The 17,823-nt window shown below is 37.7% G+C and overlaps 1 protein-coding gene across 3 annotated transcripts in view; it reads right to left on the bottom strand.

Moving 5' to 3' along the window:
• Positions 1-17,239, bottom strand: part of Rap1gds1 (Rap1 GTPase-GDP dissociation stimulator 1) — a 171,215-nt gene extending 153,976 nt beyond the window's left edge. For 2 of the 3 annotated variants that reach the window (XM_063247320.1, XM_063247322.1), the window contains exon 1: positions 16,700-17,239. In XM_063247320.1, the coding sequence (XP_063103390.1) occupies positions 16,700-16,703 (4 nt within the window). In that variant the 5' untranslated portion in view covers positions 16,704-17,239. The remainder of the gene's footprint in view (positions 1-16,699) is intronic. The other variant, XM_063247321.1, reaches the window with a different exon arrangement.
• Between the last annotated feature and the right edge of the window lie 584 nt (positions 17,240-17,823).

The following is a 17,823-nucleotide window of genomic DNA, read 5'->3' as shown; positions in this document are numbered from 1 at the left end:
AAGGAGCTGAGGGCGTAAGAGATGATTTCCAACACGTCCAGAAGCCTTGGAACAAAACTTGAAACATGGAAATATAGGAAAATGACAAAACAAAAGACCAAAATGCAAGCTCAAACCTCCAGCCCATCTCAAGAAAGCCTAGGAGCCATGTACATAGAAGAAAATATATGCCATACACCTAAAATACCTGAAATAATAGCAACGGAAATAAAGACGAAACTCCGGGAAGCTTTAAAGGAATTCAAACTAGAAATAATCTCCCAGGTAAAAGAAGAAATGATAAAAGTAATGAAAGAGATGCTGAACACATCTAAAGAAGATACAATTAAAAAATTTGAGGAAAAAAACAAAAAGAACCCCTGGATGAACAACACAAGAAACAAACAGAATACATGAAGCAGATTCAAAGGCAATCAGGCAATCAAATACTCCATTGAAAGTTGTCAAAACCGCCTCAACGAAAGTGAAGACAGAATTTCAGACCTCAAAGACAAGATTGCAACTAGTGAACAGGAAAGGAAACATCTTTTAAAAATAAAGAATCAGGAAATAACAATTCAACAGCTGCAAGATGATGCAAAGAAAAGTATAAGATTGATAGGGATAAATGAAAAAGATAACAAAAAAGATATCAAGAGGCTATTTACAGAAATAACAGCTGAAAATTTCCCAAACATGAGAATGGAAACTGACATTAGGATTAGTGAAGCATACAGACTCCAAATGGCTATTACCTAAATAAAACTACACCCAGACATATAATAATCACCATCCCAGAAGTCCAACATAAGAACAGAATATTAAAAGCTGTCAGAGAGAAAAGACAGATCACCTATAACGGAAAACCTTTCAGAATCAAAGCAGACCTCTCAACACAAAAAATGAAGTCAAGAGCAACATGGAGTAAAGAATTTCAGACCATAATGAAAATGATTTCCCACCTAGACTGATGTACCCTACAAAACTGTCCATTAAAATGGAGGGAGAAATAAGATACTTCCATGACAAAGAAGAGCTGAAGAACTTCATGATCACCATGCCAACCCTGCAAAGAATACTGAAAGACAGTTTAGATACACATAGGAAAAAAGCACTAAGCAAGGCAAGACAATTAAACAGAATGGAAAGATGAAGATGCAACAGCAGAAAGAAAACGTGAATAATAAACCAATACATAACAGTTATAACCATTAATGTAAATGGTCTCAATGCACCAATGAAAAGAAACAGACTGGCAGAATGGATCAAGAAACAACATCCAACCATATGCTGTCTACAAGAAACCCATCTAACCCAAAGGGCAACTCACAGATGGAAAGTCAAAGGATGGAAAACAATACTTCATGTAACAGGAACCAAAAAAAAAAAAAAAAAAAAGCAGGGGTAGCTACTCTGTTTGCAGACAATGTGAACTTTAAAGCAAGAGTGATCAGAAGAGATAAAGAAGGTCACTATATACTAGTTATGGGAAAACTTCAAGAGGAAGAGCTAACAATCTTAAATATATATGCACCAAATTCCAGAGTACCCAGTTATACAAAGCAAGTATTAATAGAAATGAAAAATCAAATAAGCAATAACACAACTGTAACAGGAGACCTTAACATGCCATTGACACCAAGGCACAGATCAACCAGACAGAAAATCAGCAAAGAAGTAACAAACTGAATCACACCTGCGAACAAATAGACTTGATAAGACATACAATATGCAGAATATGCATTCTTCTCAGCAGTACATGAAACATTCTCTAAAATAGACAATATACTAGCCAACAGAACATATTTAAGTAAATGCAAAAGAAATGAAATTATCAAAGGATGTTATCAGATCATAGCACCATCAAATTAGAAATTAATGATAAAAGAAACTGCAAAACCCTCACAAATATATGGAAATTGAATAATACATTCTTGAGCAATCAGTGGCTCACAGAAGAAATTAAAGAAGAAATTAAACAATACCTACAAGCAAACGAAAATACAAATACAACTTACCAGAATCTATGGGTGCAATGAAAGCAGTCCTCAGAGGAAAATGTATTGCACTGAGTTCCCACTTCAGGAAAACAGAATGAATACAAATAAACAACTTGATGCTACACTTCAAATATCTAGAAAAAAAGCAAGTCAAGCCCAAAACCAAAAGAAGAGCAGAAATTAATTCAATAGAGACTAAGAAAACAATCCAAAGAATCAACGAATCAAACAGTTGGTTCTTTGAAAGAATAAAATTGATAAGCCCCTAGCCAACCTTAGTTTAAAAAGGAAGGCAAAAGCTCAAATTCATGCAATAAGGAATGAAAAAAGAGAAATCCCTACAGACTCTGTAGAAATACAGAACATCATCAATACCAATTTCGAAAACCTATACTCTCACAGGTTTGATAACAGAAGAAAGAGACAAATTCCTAGCAATACATGAAACACCAACCCTGGGTCAAGAAGATGTAAAACTGCTGAATAACCCAATTTCTATTAATGAAATTGAATTAATTAAGTCCTTACCTACAAAGAAGAGCCCAGGCCCAGACGGATTCACTGCAGAATTCTACAGGAAATACAAAAAAAGACTTAATGCCAACACTCCTCAAACTCTTCAATGAAATCGAAAGGGATGCAGTCCTTCCTAAGTCATTCCTGGAAGCAAATATTACTGTAGTACCAAAACCTGAGAAAGACTCAACTAAAAAAGAGAACTATAGGCCAGTCTCCCTAATGAACACAGATGCAAAAGTCCTCAATCAAATATTGGCAAACAGGATGCAGCAAATCATCAAGAAGGTTATACACCACGACCAAGTGGGATTCATTCCAGGCATGCAGGGATGGTTCAACATACCTAAATCAATAAATGTAATCCACCATATCAACAGAGCTCAAAGTAAGAATCATATGATCATTTCTATAGATGCAGAAAAAGCCTTTGATAAGGTCCAACACTATTCACTCGTGATAAGAACCTTACACAAAATTGGAATAGATGGTCTTTACCTCAATAAGATAAAGGCCATCTATGACAAACCAACAACCAGCATCATATTAAATGGCCAAAAACCTGAAAGCCTTTACCTTAAAATCAGGCACAAGAAAAGAATGCTCCTCATCACCGCTCCTATTCAACATAGTACTGGCAATACTAGTCAGAGCAATTAGACAAGAGAGAGAAATAAAAGGAGTAAAGATAGAAAAAGAGGAAGTTAAATTATCATTCTTTGCAGATGACATGATACTCTACATAGAAGACCCTCAAAACTCCATTGAAAGACTCTTAGATATAACAAATAAATTCAGCAATGTAGCTGGATACAAAATCAATACTCAAAAATCAACAGCATTTTATACACTAACAATAAAATCACTGAGAGAGAAATAAGAGAAGCAATACTCTTCACACTAGCATCCAAAAAAATAAAATATTTAAGAATTAAATCTCATGAAAGAAGTGAAAGAATCTATACAGGGAAAATTATAATACCCTGAAAAAGAAATTGAAGAGGATCTCAGAAAATGGAAAGACATCCCTTTTTCATGGATAGGAACAATAAATATTGTAAAAATGGCCATTCTCCCAAAACATTTATACAGATTCAACGCAATGCCAATGAAAATACCATCAACATACCTCATAGATCTAGTGATATCACCCCTAAAATTCATCTGGAACCAGAAGAGGCCTAGAATAGCAAAGGCAATTCTAAGCAACAAAGGCAAGGCAGGAAGCATCACAATGCCTGACTTGAAGTTATACTACAAAGCTACTATAATAAAATTAATATGGTACTGGAATAAAAACAGATCTGAAGATTAATGGTATAGATTAGAAGGTACAACCACAACTACCAACACACTCAACCACTTTATCTTTGATAAAGGGGCCAAACATGTTCACTGGAAGAATGACAGTCTCTTTAATAAATGGTGTTGGAAAAACTGGTTCTCCATATGCCAAAACCTAAAACTAGACCTATGCCTATCACCATATACTAAACTAAACTCTAAATGTATCAAAGATCTGAATATAAAAACAAACACTGAATCTGTTGGAAGACAAATTAGGTAAAAATCTTGAAGATTGGGTAAGTAAAGAATTCATGAACAGGAATCAAACCGCACGAGAAATACTTTCTAGATTCAATAACTGGGATCACGTCTTATTAAAGGGTTTCTGCATGTCAAAAGAAATCTCCAGCATAGTGAAAAGAAAACCCACAAACTGGGAAAAAAATCTTAGTGAACTGTCCCACAGACAAAGGACTTCTGTCTAAAACATATATAAAGAATTTTTTTTTAAAAATCTGACTCCTGAAATTTCAAAGACCCAATCCAAAAATGGGCATCTGAGATGAATACACAGTTCTCAGATGAAGAAATACAAATTGCAAGTAATTAAAAAATGTTCATCATCATTGGTCATTAGAGAAATGCAAATTAGAACAACACTGAGATTCCATCTCACTCCCAAAAGAATGGCCAAGATCAAGAAAACCACCAACAACAAATGCTGGAGAGGCTGTGGGAAAAAGGAACTCTCCTGCGAGTGTAGACTGGTGCAGTCATTTGGGAGATCACTCTGGAGATTCCTCAAAAAGCTGGGATTGGAAGTCCCATTCGACCCAGCTATTCCACTTCTGGGCACATTCCCAGAAGAACTAAAAACATCATACTACAATGATACATATGTATCCATGTTTACAGCAGCACAATTTGTAAAAGCCAGATCTTGGAAACAACCTAAGTGTCCATCAAATGAGGAATGTATAAAAAGTTGTATTTTTATACAATGGAATACTACTCAGCTATAATGCAATGGAATACTATCTCAGCTAAATGAGATATTTATAAATAAATGGATGCAACTTGAGACCATTCTCATAAGCAAAATAAACTCACATGTATAAATACCAGATAGTCTCCCTAGTGTAAAAAATGGTAAGAGTACGTAAGAGTTTATGGTAATCATAATTCCCCATTACATTGTTTTAAAACCTTATAATGTTTGCATTCATTAGTTGGAATGATTTTATCCTGGTTCATTTGATTTTATTATCTGTGATGGTATGAACAGCTATTTTGAAGAAAACAAGACATTATTAATAGCCAGTGCTGATTTAATATCATCTTACTCTTAAGTGTTACCATGCTTTCGTTTTTGTTTCCATTGGTTCTATCATATTGTATCTTATTAGATTTTATTATGTGTGATATATAAACAAATTTTCTATGGAAAACGAGATAATAGCCATTTTTCCTTCTCTTATTTGGTTCTGAATGCCCTGTATTACTTTCATTCTCTTGAATGGTTTTATACTGTTTTGTTATGTTTGATACTATTGTACATGATGTTATGCTCAACTATTTCAAAGAAAGAGACATTATGGTAGTTACTGTTAATTACAGGTTGTCTGGTGGTAAAATACTGTGTTGCTTACATTGTTCTGTTTTTATCTGCTTTGTTATGTCCTCCTTTGTCTTAATCCCTTTAAAATAAAAAATTTTAAAAACTAAAACATGATAGGGGTTTAACAATGGTTACAATATTGCATATTGGTATCTTCAAAAGAGCTGCTTGATTACCAGATATAGACATGCAAAACTGATCTAATCATATGAGTATTATTTTTCAAGAATAGAATTGGTAGCATAATCATCTTAGCCATTTTACGTATAAACAAATTTATCTTTTTCTTTTTCCCTTCCTTTTCTCCTTTCCCCTACACTAGCTGTTTCCCCTTGGAGCAGTTACTTACCCTTTCACAATATTTACTGAAGATTTTGGATCTTATTTACTCTTTCAGTTTCTTAAATTAAGGAGACTATTGTATTTACACATGTGAGTCTGATTTATTTCACTTATGAGTATGGTCTCAAGTCGCATGCATTTACCTACAACAGCCTCTATATGATCCTTCCTTATAGCTGAGTAGTACTTCATTGTATAAAATAGGCATTTAGGTTGCTTCCAAGACCTGGCTATTACAAATTGTGCTGCTATAAACATGAGGTGCACATTTATCACTATGGCATGATGTTTTCAATTCTTCTGGGAAAATGCACAGAAGCAGGATCGCTAGGTCAAATGGAATCTCTAATCCTAGCTTTTTAAGGAAACTCCACACTGATTTCCAGAGAGGTTGCACCAGGCTAAATAAACTCTCATCTACAGTGGAGAAGTTTCTTTTTCTCCACGATTTTTTTTTTATCTTTGCCATTCCTTCTAGAGTGAGATGGAATCTTAAGTGTTGTTCTTATTTGCATTTCTCTAATGACCAGTGATACTGAATGTTTTTTCATGTATTTATTTCCTTTTGTATTTCTTCATTTGAGAAGTACATATGCCCATTTTGGATTGGGTCTTTGAATTTTGGTTCTTTTTTTAATTCTTTATATGCTGTAGATAAACGCTCTTTGGTCTAAGGGAGAGTGGGCTTTTTTCCCAACTAGTGGTTTTTCTTTTCAGTGTTAAGAGATTTCTTTTCACATGCAAAAGCTTTTTATTAAGACATGATTCTAGTTGTTGATTCTGGGAAATATTTCCTGTGCAGATTTTTAGTCACAATCTCTTACCTACCCTCTGTGTCTTCTACATTTCTACCTATTTTGTCCTGTAGCAGATTTAGTGTTTAATATTTAGATCTTTGATCCATTTTCACTTAAGTTTAGTGCATGGTGATAGACGATAGACATGTTATCTAGTTTAGTTTTTGGCATATGGAAAGCCAGTTTTTCCAGCACCATTTATTAAAGAGGCCATCTTCTTCTAGTGAACTTGTGTGGCCCCTCTGCCAAAGATAAGGTGGCTTAATGTGCTTGTAGTACTGGCTGTATCTTCTAATCTATTTCATTTATCTTCAGGTCTTTTGTTTTGTTTTGTTTTTGCCAGTACCATGCTGAGTTTATCACAGGATTGTGATGCCTTGTGCCTTGCCTTTGTGGCCCAGAATTGCTTTTGCTATAGGAGGTCTCTGTATTGACTTAAATCTAAATTTTAGGGATGATTTTTCTAGATCTGTGAAGTATACTAACAATATTTTGACTGGAATTGCATTAAATCTGAATAACAATTTTTCTTCCTATCCATGAACAAGGAATGTTTTTCCATTTTCTGAAATTCCCTTCAATTTCTTTTTCAGAATAATTGAATTTTCAATGTATAGCTATTTTACATTTTTTAGATTGATTCCTAAGTATTTCTTTTTGGGAGAGGTTACTGTAAAAGGTATGTTTCCCTTATTCCTTTCTCAGTGAGTTTGTTGATTGTGTTCAGCAACACTACTGATTTTTGGGTGTTAACTTTGTGCCCAGCTAAATTACTGAATTTGGTTATTACATCTAGAACTCTTTCAGTGGGAGTCTTCTATGTAGTAGAGTATCATGTCATCTGCAAATAACAATTTAACTTCTTCCTTTTCTATCCTTATCCTTTTATTTCTTCCTCCTCTCTAATGGCTCCAGCTAATGTTTCCAGAACTACACTGATTAGGAATGGTGGTGATGGACATCCTTGTCTTGTTCCTGATTTTAGATTCAAAGCTTTCAGTTTCTGACCATTTAGTAAAATGTTGGCTGATTTATCATATATAACTTTTATCAGATTGAAGTAAAGACCATCTATTCTAATTTTCTATAAGGCTTTATCATGAATGTGTTGGACAATCAAAAAGTTTTTTTTTTTTTGCATGTATTAACATGGTCATATGATTTTTGGTTTTGGCTCTAATGATATGGACAATTGTTTATTGATTTGCATATGTTGAGCCATCCCTGCATTCCTGGGATGAATCCTACTTGGTCCTGGTGTATAAGCTTCTTGATGATTTGCTGCATTCTATCTGCAATTATTTTATTGTGAGTTTTTGCATCTATGTTCATTAGGGAGACTGGCATATAGTTCTCTTTTTTGTTTGAGTCTTTCTCTGGTTTTGTTATTAGGGTAATACTTCCTTCCAGGACTGAATTAGGGAGAACTGCTTCCCTTTCAATTTCATTGAAGAGTTTGAGGAGTGTTGGCATAATCTTCCCTAAATCTCTTGTAGAAATTTAGGCAGTGAATACAACACAAACTCGGCTTTTCTTTGTTGCTCAGATTGGATTATTCAGCAGTTTTACATCTTTTTGAGCCAGCTTTCATAATTCTAGGAATCTGTCCATTTCTTCTGTTACTGAAACTATGAAGTAAAGATTTTTGAAGTAGGTACTGATGACCTTTTGTGTTTCCATAAGGTTCACACCAATTTCACCATTTTCATTCCTACCTGCATGAATTTTTTTCTTTCCTTTTTTTTGGTAAGGTTGGGTAGAGGCATATCAATTTTATTTATTCTTTAAAAGAACTGTTTAGTGTATGTCTGAGTGTTCCCCCAAAACCTCAGGCTGTCACAGAGGCAGCTGAATCTAGCAGTTTTGACTGGTTCGTTGTCTAGTGCTGGGATTGGTGGTTTGAGTGCAACACCTGCCCAGGGGTGGAGAGAGGGCATACAATATAAGGAGCTGTGTTTTTCCCTTTTGCTCTTGTTGCTTGAGTCCACCATGAACAGTTGCCCCTCAGCTATGCCACCTTGCCTTATTCAGCAGTTTTACAAGCAGAGCGTAAACTGAAAACCCTCCAAAACTGTAAGCTAAATAAACCTTTCTTTCCTTCATTTTGGGCATTAACTATTTTTCTCTCAGCAAGGAGACAAAAGTAATCAAGATGAGGACCAATATTGAAACATTAAGTCTTTGCACTGTTTACTTGGTCTCAATTCCATGAGTTTCTGCTCTGATCTTTATAATTTCTTCCCTTCTTTGGGCTTGATTTGTTCTTTTTCTAGATATCTGAGATGTTGCATCAGGTTATTTGTGCTTAGTCTCTCTCTCTCTTTTTTTTTTTTTTGATGTGAGAATTCATCAAAATATCTTCTGAGGACTGCTTTCATTGCACCTCACACATTTCTGTAAGTTGTACTTGCATTTTTGTTTGCTTGTTGATATTGTTTCTTTAATTTCCTCTGTGACCCATTGGTTATTTAGGAGAGTACTATTTAGTTTCCTCATGTTTATGGAGCTTTTCCAATTCTCTTTTATCATTTCCAATTTCATGGCACTATGGTCAGATAGTATGCATGGGATGGTGTTAATTCTTTTGCATTTACTTAATCATGTTCTATGAGCTAGTATATGGTCTAGGTTAGTGAATATCCTGTGGGCAGCTGAGAAGAATGTATATTCAGATGTTGGGTGGAATACTCTGGACACATCTAAGTCCATTTGTTCACAAGTTTTGATTCACTTATTTCTTTGTTGATTTTTTTTTTTTGGTCAAGTTGATCTGTCTTTTTTGTGAAAATGGAGTGTTAAGGTCCCTTGTTATGACTGTATTATTGCTTATTTGATTTCTCATGTCTACTAATACTGTGTTACATAGTGGGGTGCTCCTATATTTGCTGCACATATATTTAAGGTTGTTACCTCCTTCTCTTGAAGTTTCTCCCTGACAAGTATGTAGTGACCTTCTTTGTCATTATTGGTTTGAATTTCACACTGTTTCTAAATAGAATTGCTACCTTATTTTTTCTGGGTTCTTTTCCCATGGAGTATTGTTTTCCATCCTTTGACTTTCAGTCTACAAATTTCCTTTTAAGTTAATGGTTTCTTGTATACAGCATATTGTCATTTTCTTTATCCACTCTGCCAGTTTGTTTCAAGATCGGTGAATTAAGGTCATTTTCATTAATAGTTAAAGCTGATATGTATTGGCTTACCTTTGTCATGTTATCTTTCTGTTGTTGGTTTCCTACCTTTATCCCTGATCAGTTGCTTTTCCTGTCTGCTGTTTCTATTGTTTTCTTAGAACTGTGACCATTTCTATTTTTTTCTAGAATATCTTTGAGTACTCTTTGTACGGCTGGTTGAGTGGTCATGAAGTTCTTCCATTGTTCTTTGTTGTGAAAGAACCTCATTTTTTTTCTTTTTTTTTTGTAACAGGAATCAAACTCCCGACCTTGTACTTGCAAGACAGGTGCTTACACCACTGAGGTAAATCCCTGGCCCCTCTCCATTAATTTTTAAAAGATTCTGCAGGGTACATCTATCTGGGTTAGAAGCTGTTTGTTTTTTTTTTTTTCCCCATACCTGAAATACTTCATGCCATACTCTTCTTGATTTGATGGTTTGTGTTGAGAAGTCTGCTGTAATTCTTATAGGCTTTTCTTTTCTTTTTTTTTTTGTCTTTTTCCTTTTTACCGGTACCGGGGATCGAACTCACGACTACCTGCTTTCAAGGCAGGCGAGGCTTTTCTTTATAGGTATTCTGTTTTTTTTTCTCTTAACAGCTTTTAATATTCTGTTCTTGTGCTGCATTTCCGGGATCTTGAGGGAGGCTCTTGTCCTTAAATCAAGCATTGTTCCCTGGTTCCAGAGGGGCAGACATGTGCCATTTAATCTCCAGGACAAAGTCATGATGATAGCTTTCTGGCACATACTTAATTGACTGTTCTTATAGTCAGAGGAGCTTGCGGTCTGTGTCGCTGAGGATGGTTGTGGTGCTTTTCAGGCCAGTCTTTGTTTTTTTTAATTCTGAGTGTGACTTCTCGGCTCCAGCAGAGAACTCTCAACTTACCCACAGTTTCTTCACCCCACTGGCATAGACTTTCTATCTTCCACCCCTGACCTTTGGGCCTTCCCAGAACTGATCTATAAAAGAGACTGGCATGAGTCCTTCTCCTAGGCTCTAATCCTCCAGCTTGACTTGTGGGAAGCATTGTCTTGCGTTCTAGGTTTTCATCTGCACTCATGCAAGACATTGCTGTGAGATATAGACTCTTGGCTGAATACTCCTACATCGTTGGTGTTGTGGACAGATTTCCGGTACTTTCTTGTATTAAACTCTGAGCGACCATCATAAAATAATAATATAAATTCTGTGTCCTAATTCTAATTGTTCTCTGCACAACCTCTGACTACAACAGCCACTCAAGCTTGCCACCTGTCTATGACCGTCACTCTGCCCATCCCAAACTCTTGGTCTCCAGATCTCCATGGTATCTATTCTTTGGGTCTTATTCAATAATAATTTTTAAAGCTATTTACCAAATGGGGATATAAAGTTTCGGTAACTTGCCAAAGGTCATACTTCTCATACTTTATGGTTTATGGAAGAGCACAGAATTCATCCAGTCTCTTTGCAACATTTTGACCAACTGAAAATTCAGTTTAACCATGACTAATGACTCAGGTAATTGATACGTTATTGCATGATTTAACTTTTACAATTTCATTTTAAAATTATTTAACTTTCTTTTTTTAAAAGTGATCCAACCTTGCCACAACTTTTAGTATATTAAAATCTTTATCAACTTAGACACCAAAATCAGAAATCTCAAGATAAGTATTAATGAGCCAATATTAATGAATCAACTTTGTAGGATGTAAGACTTATTAGAAAGTATGATGCATGATTTGGCAGCAGGCTGCTTGTACCACTGAAAGCCCTGGAAAATCTGCCATCACTGGTATAGAGCTCTCCGTTAACACACTTACTCAAATATGGCTGTGTTATTAGCTTATTTATGTGTGCACGTATGTATATTTACTAGACTGAAAGAGGTATTACCTACTCAATTCCATGTAATTTGCCATATAGGAATGTGTGTTCAAGGAAGATAAATTTCTCGGTTACTCGAAAGAAAGAAAAAATAAATACAGAATATACAATCTTTAGATTGCTGTTTTTTTAACTCAAAGATGGTGTGTGAGATCCAGGACCTCAATAATTATCTCATGGCTGTTTTTGTTCAGTACAGATTGGAGAGCAAGTGGGATTAAGAGACCTACTTGAGTTCACATCATTACTTACTGACACTGTCTTGCTTGGTATCTTGATCAGCTAACTGTTATGCTAGTGTCATTTTCATTATATCAGACTAGCTCAAATTTGTTAATGAAAAAAAGCAAATGTCAGCCATCAAAATACTCACTCAGAGAATTCACAGGATGCAAACAACTTGGAAAAAATGTATACTATATAGGAGGAGTGGGTCAAGTATATAACTTGGTTTTTATATGGCTTATGGTTAAGAATGGCTTTTATGCTTACATGATTGAATTAATTTGAGGCTATAGTTTATGATGTGAAAATTAAATATGAAACTCCAATTTCAGTGTCCATAAATAAACATTTATTAGAATACCACTCAAACTTCCATGCAATGTCTATGGCTGCATTCACATCACTGCAGCAGAGTTTACAACATGCAGCAGAAATCCACTTTACCCACTGACTGATGCATTACAACAAGATCTCTATGCAAACACAAATTCTTAACACATATTTTTCAGGCTCAATCTACAGTTATAGCAGTTTTTTCAGATGTCACAGCAGGTGCAAACGGAATTTCTATATTCCAATATCTATTTAACTATCTAATTGAGGCACTCCCACCCAACTTTCAAGTGGAAATGGGTGTTTAACCTACTAAATTTCAAATATCAATAACAATCTAAATGACTCCTATACACATCTTCCACACAATGAATATACTCATTAAAATTGTATGCAGGCCTGGGGATGTAACACAGTGATAGTGTGTTTTCCTAGCACAAGCAAGATCCTAAGTTTGACTTCCAGCACAACAAACGAAAAATACTCAATTGACAGTGGGGGGTGGAGGGGGACAGCTTCAAAGATTAAATTCATAAATAGCAGTATTTAACTGAAGAACACCTACCACTTAAAATCCACCATGACAGGATCAGATTCCTATGATTAAAACCACAATTAAGTAAAATGTTATTTTCCTCCCCTAAAAACCAATTTCAGTCTTTTTCACTTCACATTACAATAAACTGTGTTGCATTAATGTTATCATGCTTTGAATTCAGTCAAAAAATTTGTGGGTATTTGTTTTCTCTCATCATAAATTTTTTCTAGTTTCTATGTAATACCCTGGATTTTGCCTCTTGGCCTGCAAAGCTTAAAATATTTACCATCTGGCCCTTCACTGACAAGTCTGCCAGCCCTGTTGATGTGGCACTGTCCCCAGTGAAGCCTCACTGGGAGCATCTTAAAAACAACGCACCCTCTCAGCCTGCCAGATTCTGTACCTGCTGAATCACAATTCCTGAGAATGAGCTCAGTATTGTTTTAAAAACAAGCTCTATGGATGATTCTTATGAAACCTAACATTTGAAAATCACTGCATTAAATCAGGATTTCAGTGTTAGTTCTGTCTCCTCGTACAAATGTTACCATCAGTAATATAAGAATTGTCATAGACTGTTGGAAAGACTAAAACAAAGGTGCATGTTATGGCACATGCTAGTAATCCAAGCATTCTGGGAGGCTGAGGCAGGAGCATTGCCAAAATCAAGGTCAGCCTGGGCAATCTAGCAATTTAGTGAGATTGAGTCTGGGGTGGGGGAGGGAGGTTCTAAAACAGCTGGGGATGTATCTCTGTGCAAAGATCTGGTGTTCAATCCTCAGTACTATGAAAAAAGTGAAGAAACTTTAAACCATAGCATAACTGAACCTCAGTAATTCTTTATGAATTATTAACTCAATAGTGTACGGAATACTCCCTTACTGGTCCATGAGACATGATTAAATTTTTAGGAATTTTACGAGACAGTTATTAAAATAAGCACTATTGAAAATTAAACTATATACACTTTAAATTACATTAAAAGTTATTAATATTCAAAATCATAATTTCTTACATTTTACTACTTCCTGTGCTTATGACATTACTATGTCTGTGTAGTGGATAAACTATATAATGGTATATTGTATTCCATCTCTTCTCAAATCAATGGATATTTGGCAACAGCATTTTGTAGCTTCAAACTGCCCATGATTAAAGTGATTACAACATTAAGAAACTGGCAATCACCACAAATCAGGGCTTCTGGAGAAGGGTTTTCTCCAGAACACCTGGTTAATACAACTGCTTATTATTATTAAGCGTTATAAAGTGAATTCAATTTTGAACTTCAGTTTGAATTATGGATGAAATTGACTGGATACAAAGATGTAGCACATACACACACCAATAGGTATGTACAATCATTCTGTGCAGAAAACCGAAAAAAAAAAAAATCAGAATTTACTGAAATTTACATCTAATTTACTGAAATTTACATCTAATAGCTAGTAGCTTAATTTAACTACCATTTGTCACTATCCTAATCCTTGACTTTAAGTTCTACAATGCTTCTGGTAATGAAAGAATTGCAGAAAGTACCATTTGAACACTAAAGAAAAACAAGTTATAGTAAAATGAATCTAATATCAATGTATACTTAAAACTTTAGTTTAAACAATCAAAAATTTATACTCCAAACAGACTATCACTGCAGTGATTTCAGTGTTTTTGTTCCCATTGAAATGTAGCTTGAAACATAATGCCTAGTGACAGACACTACAAAAACAAACTGTTGTATGCCACCTCACAAAGACATAAGGAAGTGGAACATCAAAGAAATGTGAAGCACTACCTTGAAATTACAAATTATTCTCAAGCAAGAAAGGACCAAATGTCAGTCCCTATAAACTGCAACAATTCACTGCATAAAAGTATTCAGTGGTCCCTCAACAAACAAATCCAAACTCTTCGTACTTTTAACTTGGCGATTCAATCCAACTCTAGAAACTCCTCAGAGATTCACTCTGCATTAATGTCTTCCTTGTCCCATTCCTGAGTAACAGCTTCATTTCTACCTTTCAGAAGGCTGAGTCAAGTAACACTTCTCTAAAACTTCCTATGCCCATTACTCATAATCTATATAAAAGCTTTGTATCTTTTTAATGCTCATTTCTATACTTATGCATCGTTTTGTTAAAATTATAACAAACAGTACATGGCTTATGGTTGATACTCAACAAGAAATGTTGAATTCATAATAAAATACGTAAAATAACAGCATTGGTCCACAAGTTTATATAGGAGTTTTTATAGGTTATATAGGAGATCTTTCTGATGGAGACAGTCATTGTCATAAAAATCTTTTTGAAAAAAAATCACCTGATTTATTTTATGAGATGACAGATTAGAAAGCAATTTTCCTCCTACTATTAACCAGTACATCTTGTGAACTGTTAAAATAACTTCCTTGGCGCAGACATACAATTGCTTTCAAGGATTTAAATTTTACATTATCATATGTACCTGCTGATCACACACAAGACCACCTTACCACTGGAAACAGCAGTTTAGAAGGAAATGGTTTGACTCCAAACTGTACCTCAAAGACTACTCACATTTTTTTTTTAACAGACAAGAGAAACCATACTGTAATCGTACTTTCCTATTCCCATGGCTTCTGTGTCTTCTTATGCACCAACACAAATGTTTGTTCCAGATCTGTACTTCATGGATCAAAAAGTTAGAAATCAAGGTGGTTTTTAAGCAGTAATTCTGAGTTTACTGAACATGTAATATGTGAAAAGCACTGTGAGATACACAAAATACAATAAAACGTAATTTTACCTTCTGGAACTCAAGATTAAATGCCTTACACAAACACACAACCAACTCCAGTATAGATTACGGACATGTCAAAAAAAAAAAAAAACCACAAAAAAAAAAAAAAAACTAACAAAGTACAGACAGCTGTAAGATTAATCTAAACTATCTTTGACAGCAATTATATATCTGAGTCAAAGTTATTTAAACAGCTCATAACATAATACTAATTAATGGTAAGGAAAAGCTGCCTTTTAATGTCTTCTCATATTGAGTGGTGGTTTCCTCAAAATTAGTGGTTTCTCTTTTTTAAATCACCCAATGGCACTCAAGAACAACTATTTGTAACTAATTTAGTGTTGTTTTTATTAGTTTTGCAACAGACTGGATTTTTTTTCAGTGAAAAAGTATTGATTCACCCTTCAAATTTTTATTTAAATGGATTTAAGTTCATCTAGAAACATGAAGAACTGTATTTCACAAAGCAAGCTCGTGGCCTAAAATTAAGACTACTGTTCAAAAAACTACCATGTTCAACTACCTAATTTAACATTCATTAAAAATTCTAGACAGAAAAAGGCACAAAAATTTGTTTAGCACACCAACAATACACTAAAACAGAACACAAAGCACAATTCGGGTCCCGGGTGCCTTCCGCCCACGCCGCCAGCACCTGCGCCGCGGCCTCCCTGATCCGCGCGGTGCGCAAGAGGCCTCGGACAGCGCCGTGAACCAGGACAGCTGGGCCGGGCCGAGCCGGTCGGTAAGGTGCGCGGGGCGGCGGAGAGCGCAGCGAGCCCCGGCCGACGCGGATTGGAGCGGGGCGGCCACTCCCGAAACAAACTTTCGCCCGGCGCGGCAGACTTCTTTCGCCCGGCGCACAGTAAGAACAGCGGACAGCGGCTCTGCGTAGCGCGGTTCCAGATCCTCCACCCAAGCCTGTCTCGAGATGAACTGACACTACAAGGCTGCCGGCTCCGAGAGCAGGGCGCTGAGCCACACCACACTCGACCCAGCCCGACCGCCGCCGGGAACCGCCGCCCCCTGTCGGCAGAGCTGGACAGGGGCTGAGTCGAGGAGTTGCACCGAGCGGGGCCGCGCGTCCGGGGGACGCGGCCAGAGCGCGGCCCACGAGAGCAGGCGGCGGCGGCTGCCGCCCCACCCGCCCCTCCCACGCGGCCCGCAGCCGCCGCCCCGCGCCCGCAGACCTCGGAGCTGGGACTCCGCGCGTACCCGGCCCCACGCGGACGGGCGACTCACCCATGTTCCCTGAGGCGAGGGACGAGGGCGAGGGACGGGCAAGCGGTGGGGCTCCGTCGGCGTCCTCTCCGCAGCTTGACGGACGCGGGGCGCCGCCGGGAGGAGCGCAGCTGCCGCAGGCGGGCGAGCGGGCGGCGGCGCGAGCCGTCCTGAGCGCGGCGCCCCGCCCTCCCAGCGCGCCTGCGCAGTAGAGCCCAGCCCGTGAGGCGTGATGGCAGCTGCGCGAAGGCGGAAAGCCGGCCTGGAGAGGTGCTGCGCCCGGGAGCCGCCGGCGGCCCGCCCCAGGCTCGCTGGCACTCGAGAAGATGGGGCTGCCCGCCGCAGACCGGCCGCCAGCAGCCCGGCCGCCAGCAGCCCGGTGGGGCAGGAAAGCTAGGCGGGCGCCCCAGTGCGCACGTGTCAGCGACGAGGACGCGCTTCCGGGGGAGTCGCGGGCAGGGCGGAATCGCAGGGCTCGGAGGTTGACGGGCGTGTCTTGGGCCAGGCCCTGCCGTGGCTGCCGCGGCTCCGCCCGGCCGGCCTGCCCCGCCCCCGTGGCAGGCGCCTTCGCGAGTGCGCAAGCGCGGCAGGCCAGGCTTCAGATCCGTCGCCGCAAGTATCGGATGAGTTGATGTTTGTGACAGGCGTTAGGAGCACACAGATCAGAAGGGGCCTTCAATTTTGGCAGCTAGAAGATCTTATATGATTTTTCCTTCTTAAAAATGCAACATGAAATTAAAAAGAGAGAGGTTTGGAAACAGGAAAATAAAATTTGCAAATGTCAAAGCGTTGGCCTTTTCTAATGAATAAGTCAATTAGTCACTTCCTATTAAGAATGCTTTTTGCATTTGCCTCAAAGCCATTTTACACATTGACCTAGCTTCCAAGGATTGCATAAGAGCTACCACAAACTGAGCGGTTTAGAAAGATGAAAACTATTATCCTTGTTTTGAAAGCTAGAATCCTGAGGTGGAGGTGTGGGAAGGGCTCTGCTCCTTTGGAAGACAATAGAAGAGGATCTCTCCTAGGCCTTTTCCATTCTGGTAATTCTTTGGATTGTGGCAGCATAAATTAAATTTGCACATGATGTTCTCCGTGTGTGACTGTTCAAATTTGCATGTTTTATAAGGAGACTGGCCATATTG

This window comes from Cavia porcellus, unplaced genomic scaffold, assembly GCF_034190915.1.
Source record: "Cavia porcellus strain 051 isolate PalLab524CR breed Dunkin Hartley unplaced genomic scaffold, mCavPor4.1 scaffold_4, whole genome shotgun sequence".
NCBI classification, from domain to species: Eukaryota; Metazoa; Chordata; class Mammalia; order Rodentia; family Caviidae; genus Cavia; species Cavia porcellus.
The sequence above is the reverse complement of the archived record's forward strand: the minus strand, read 5'-3'. Positions and strand labels throughout refer to the sequence as shown.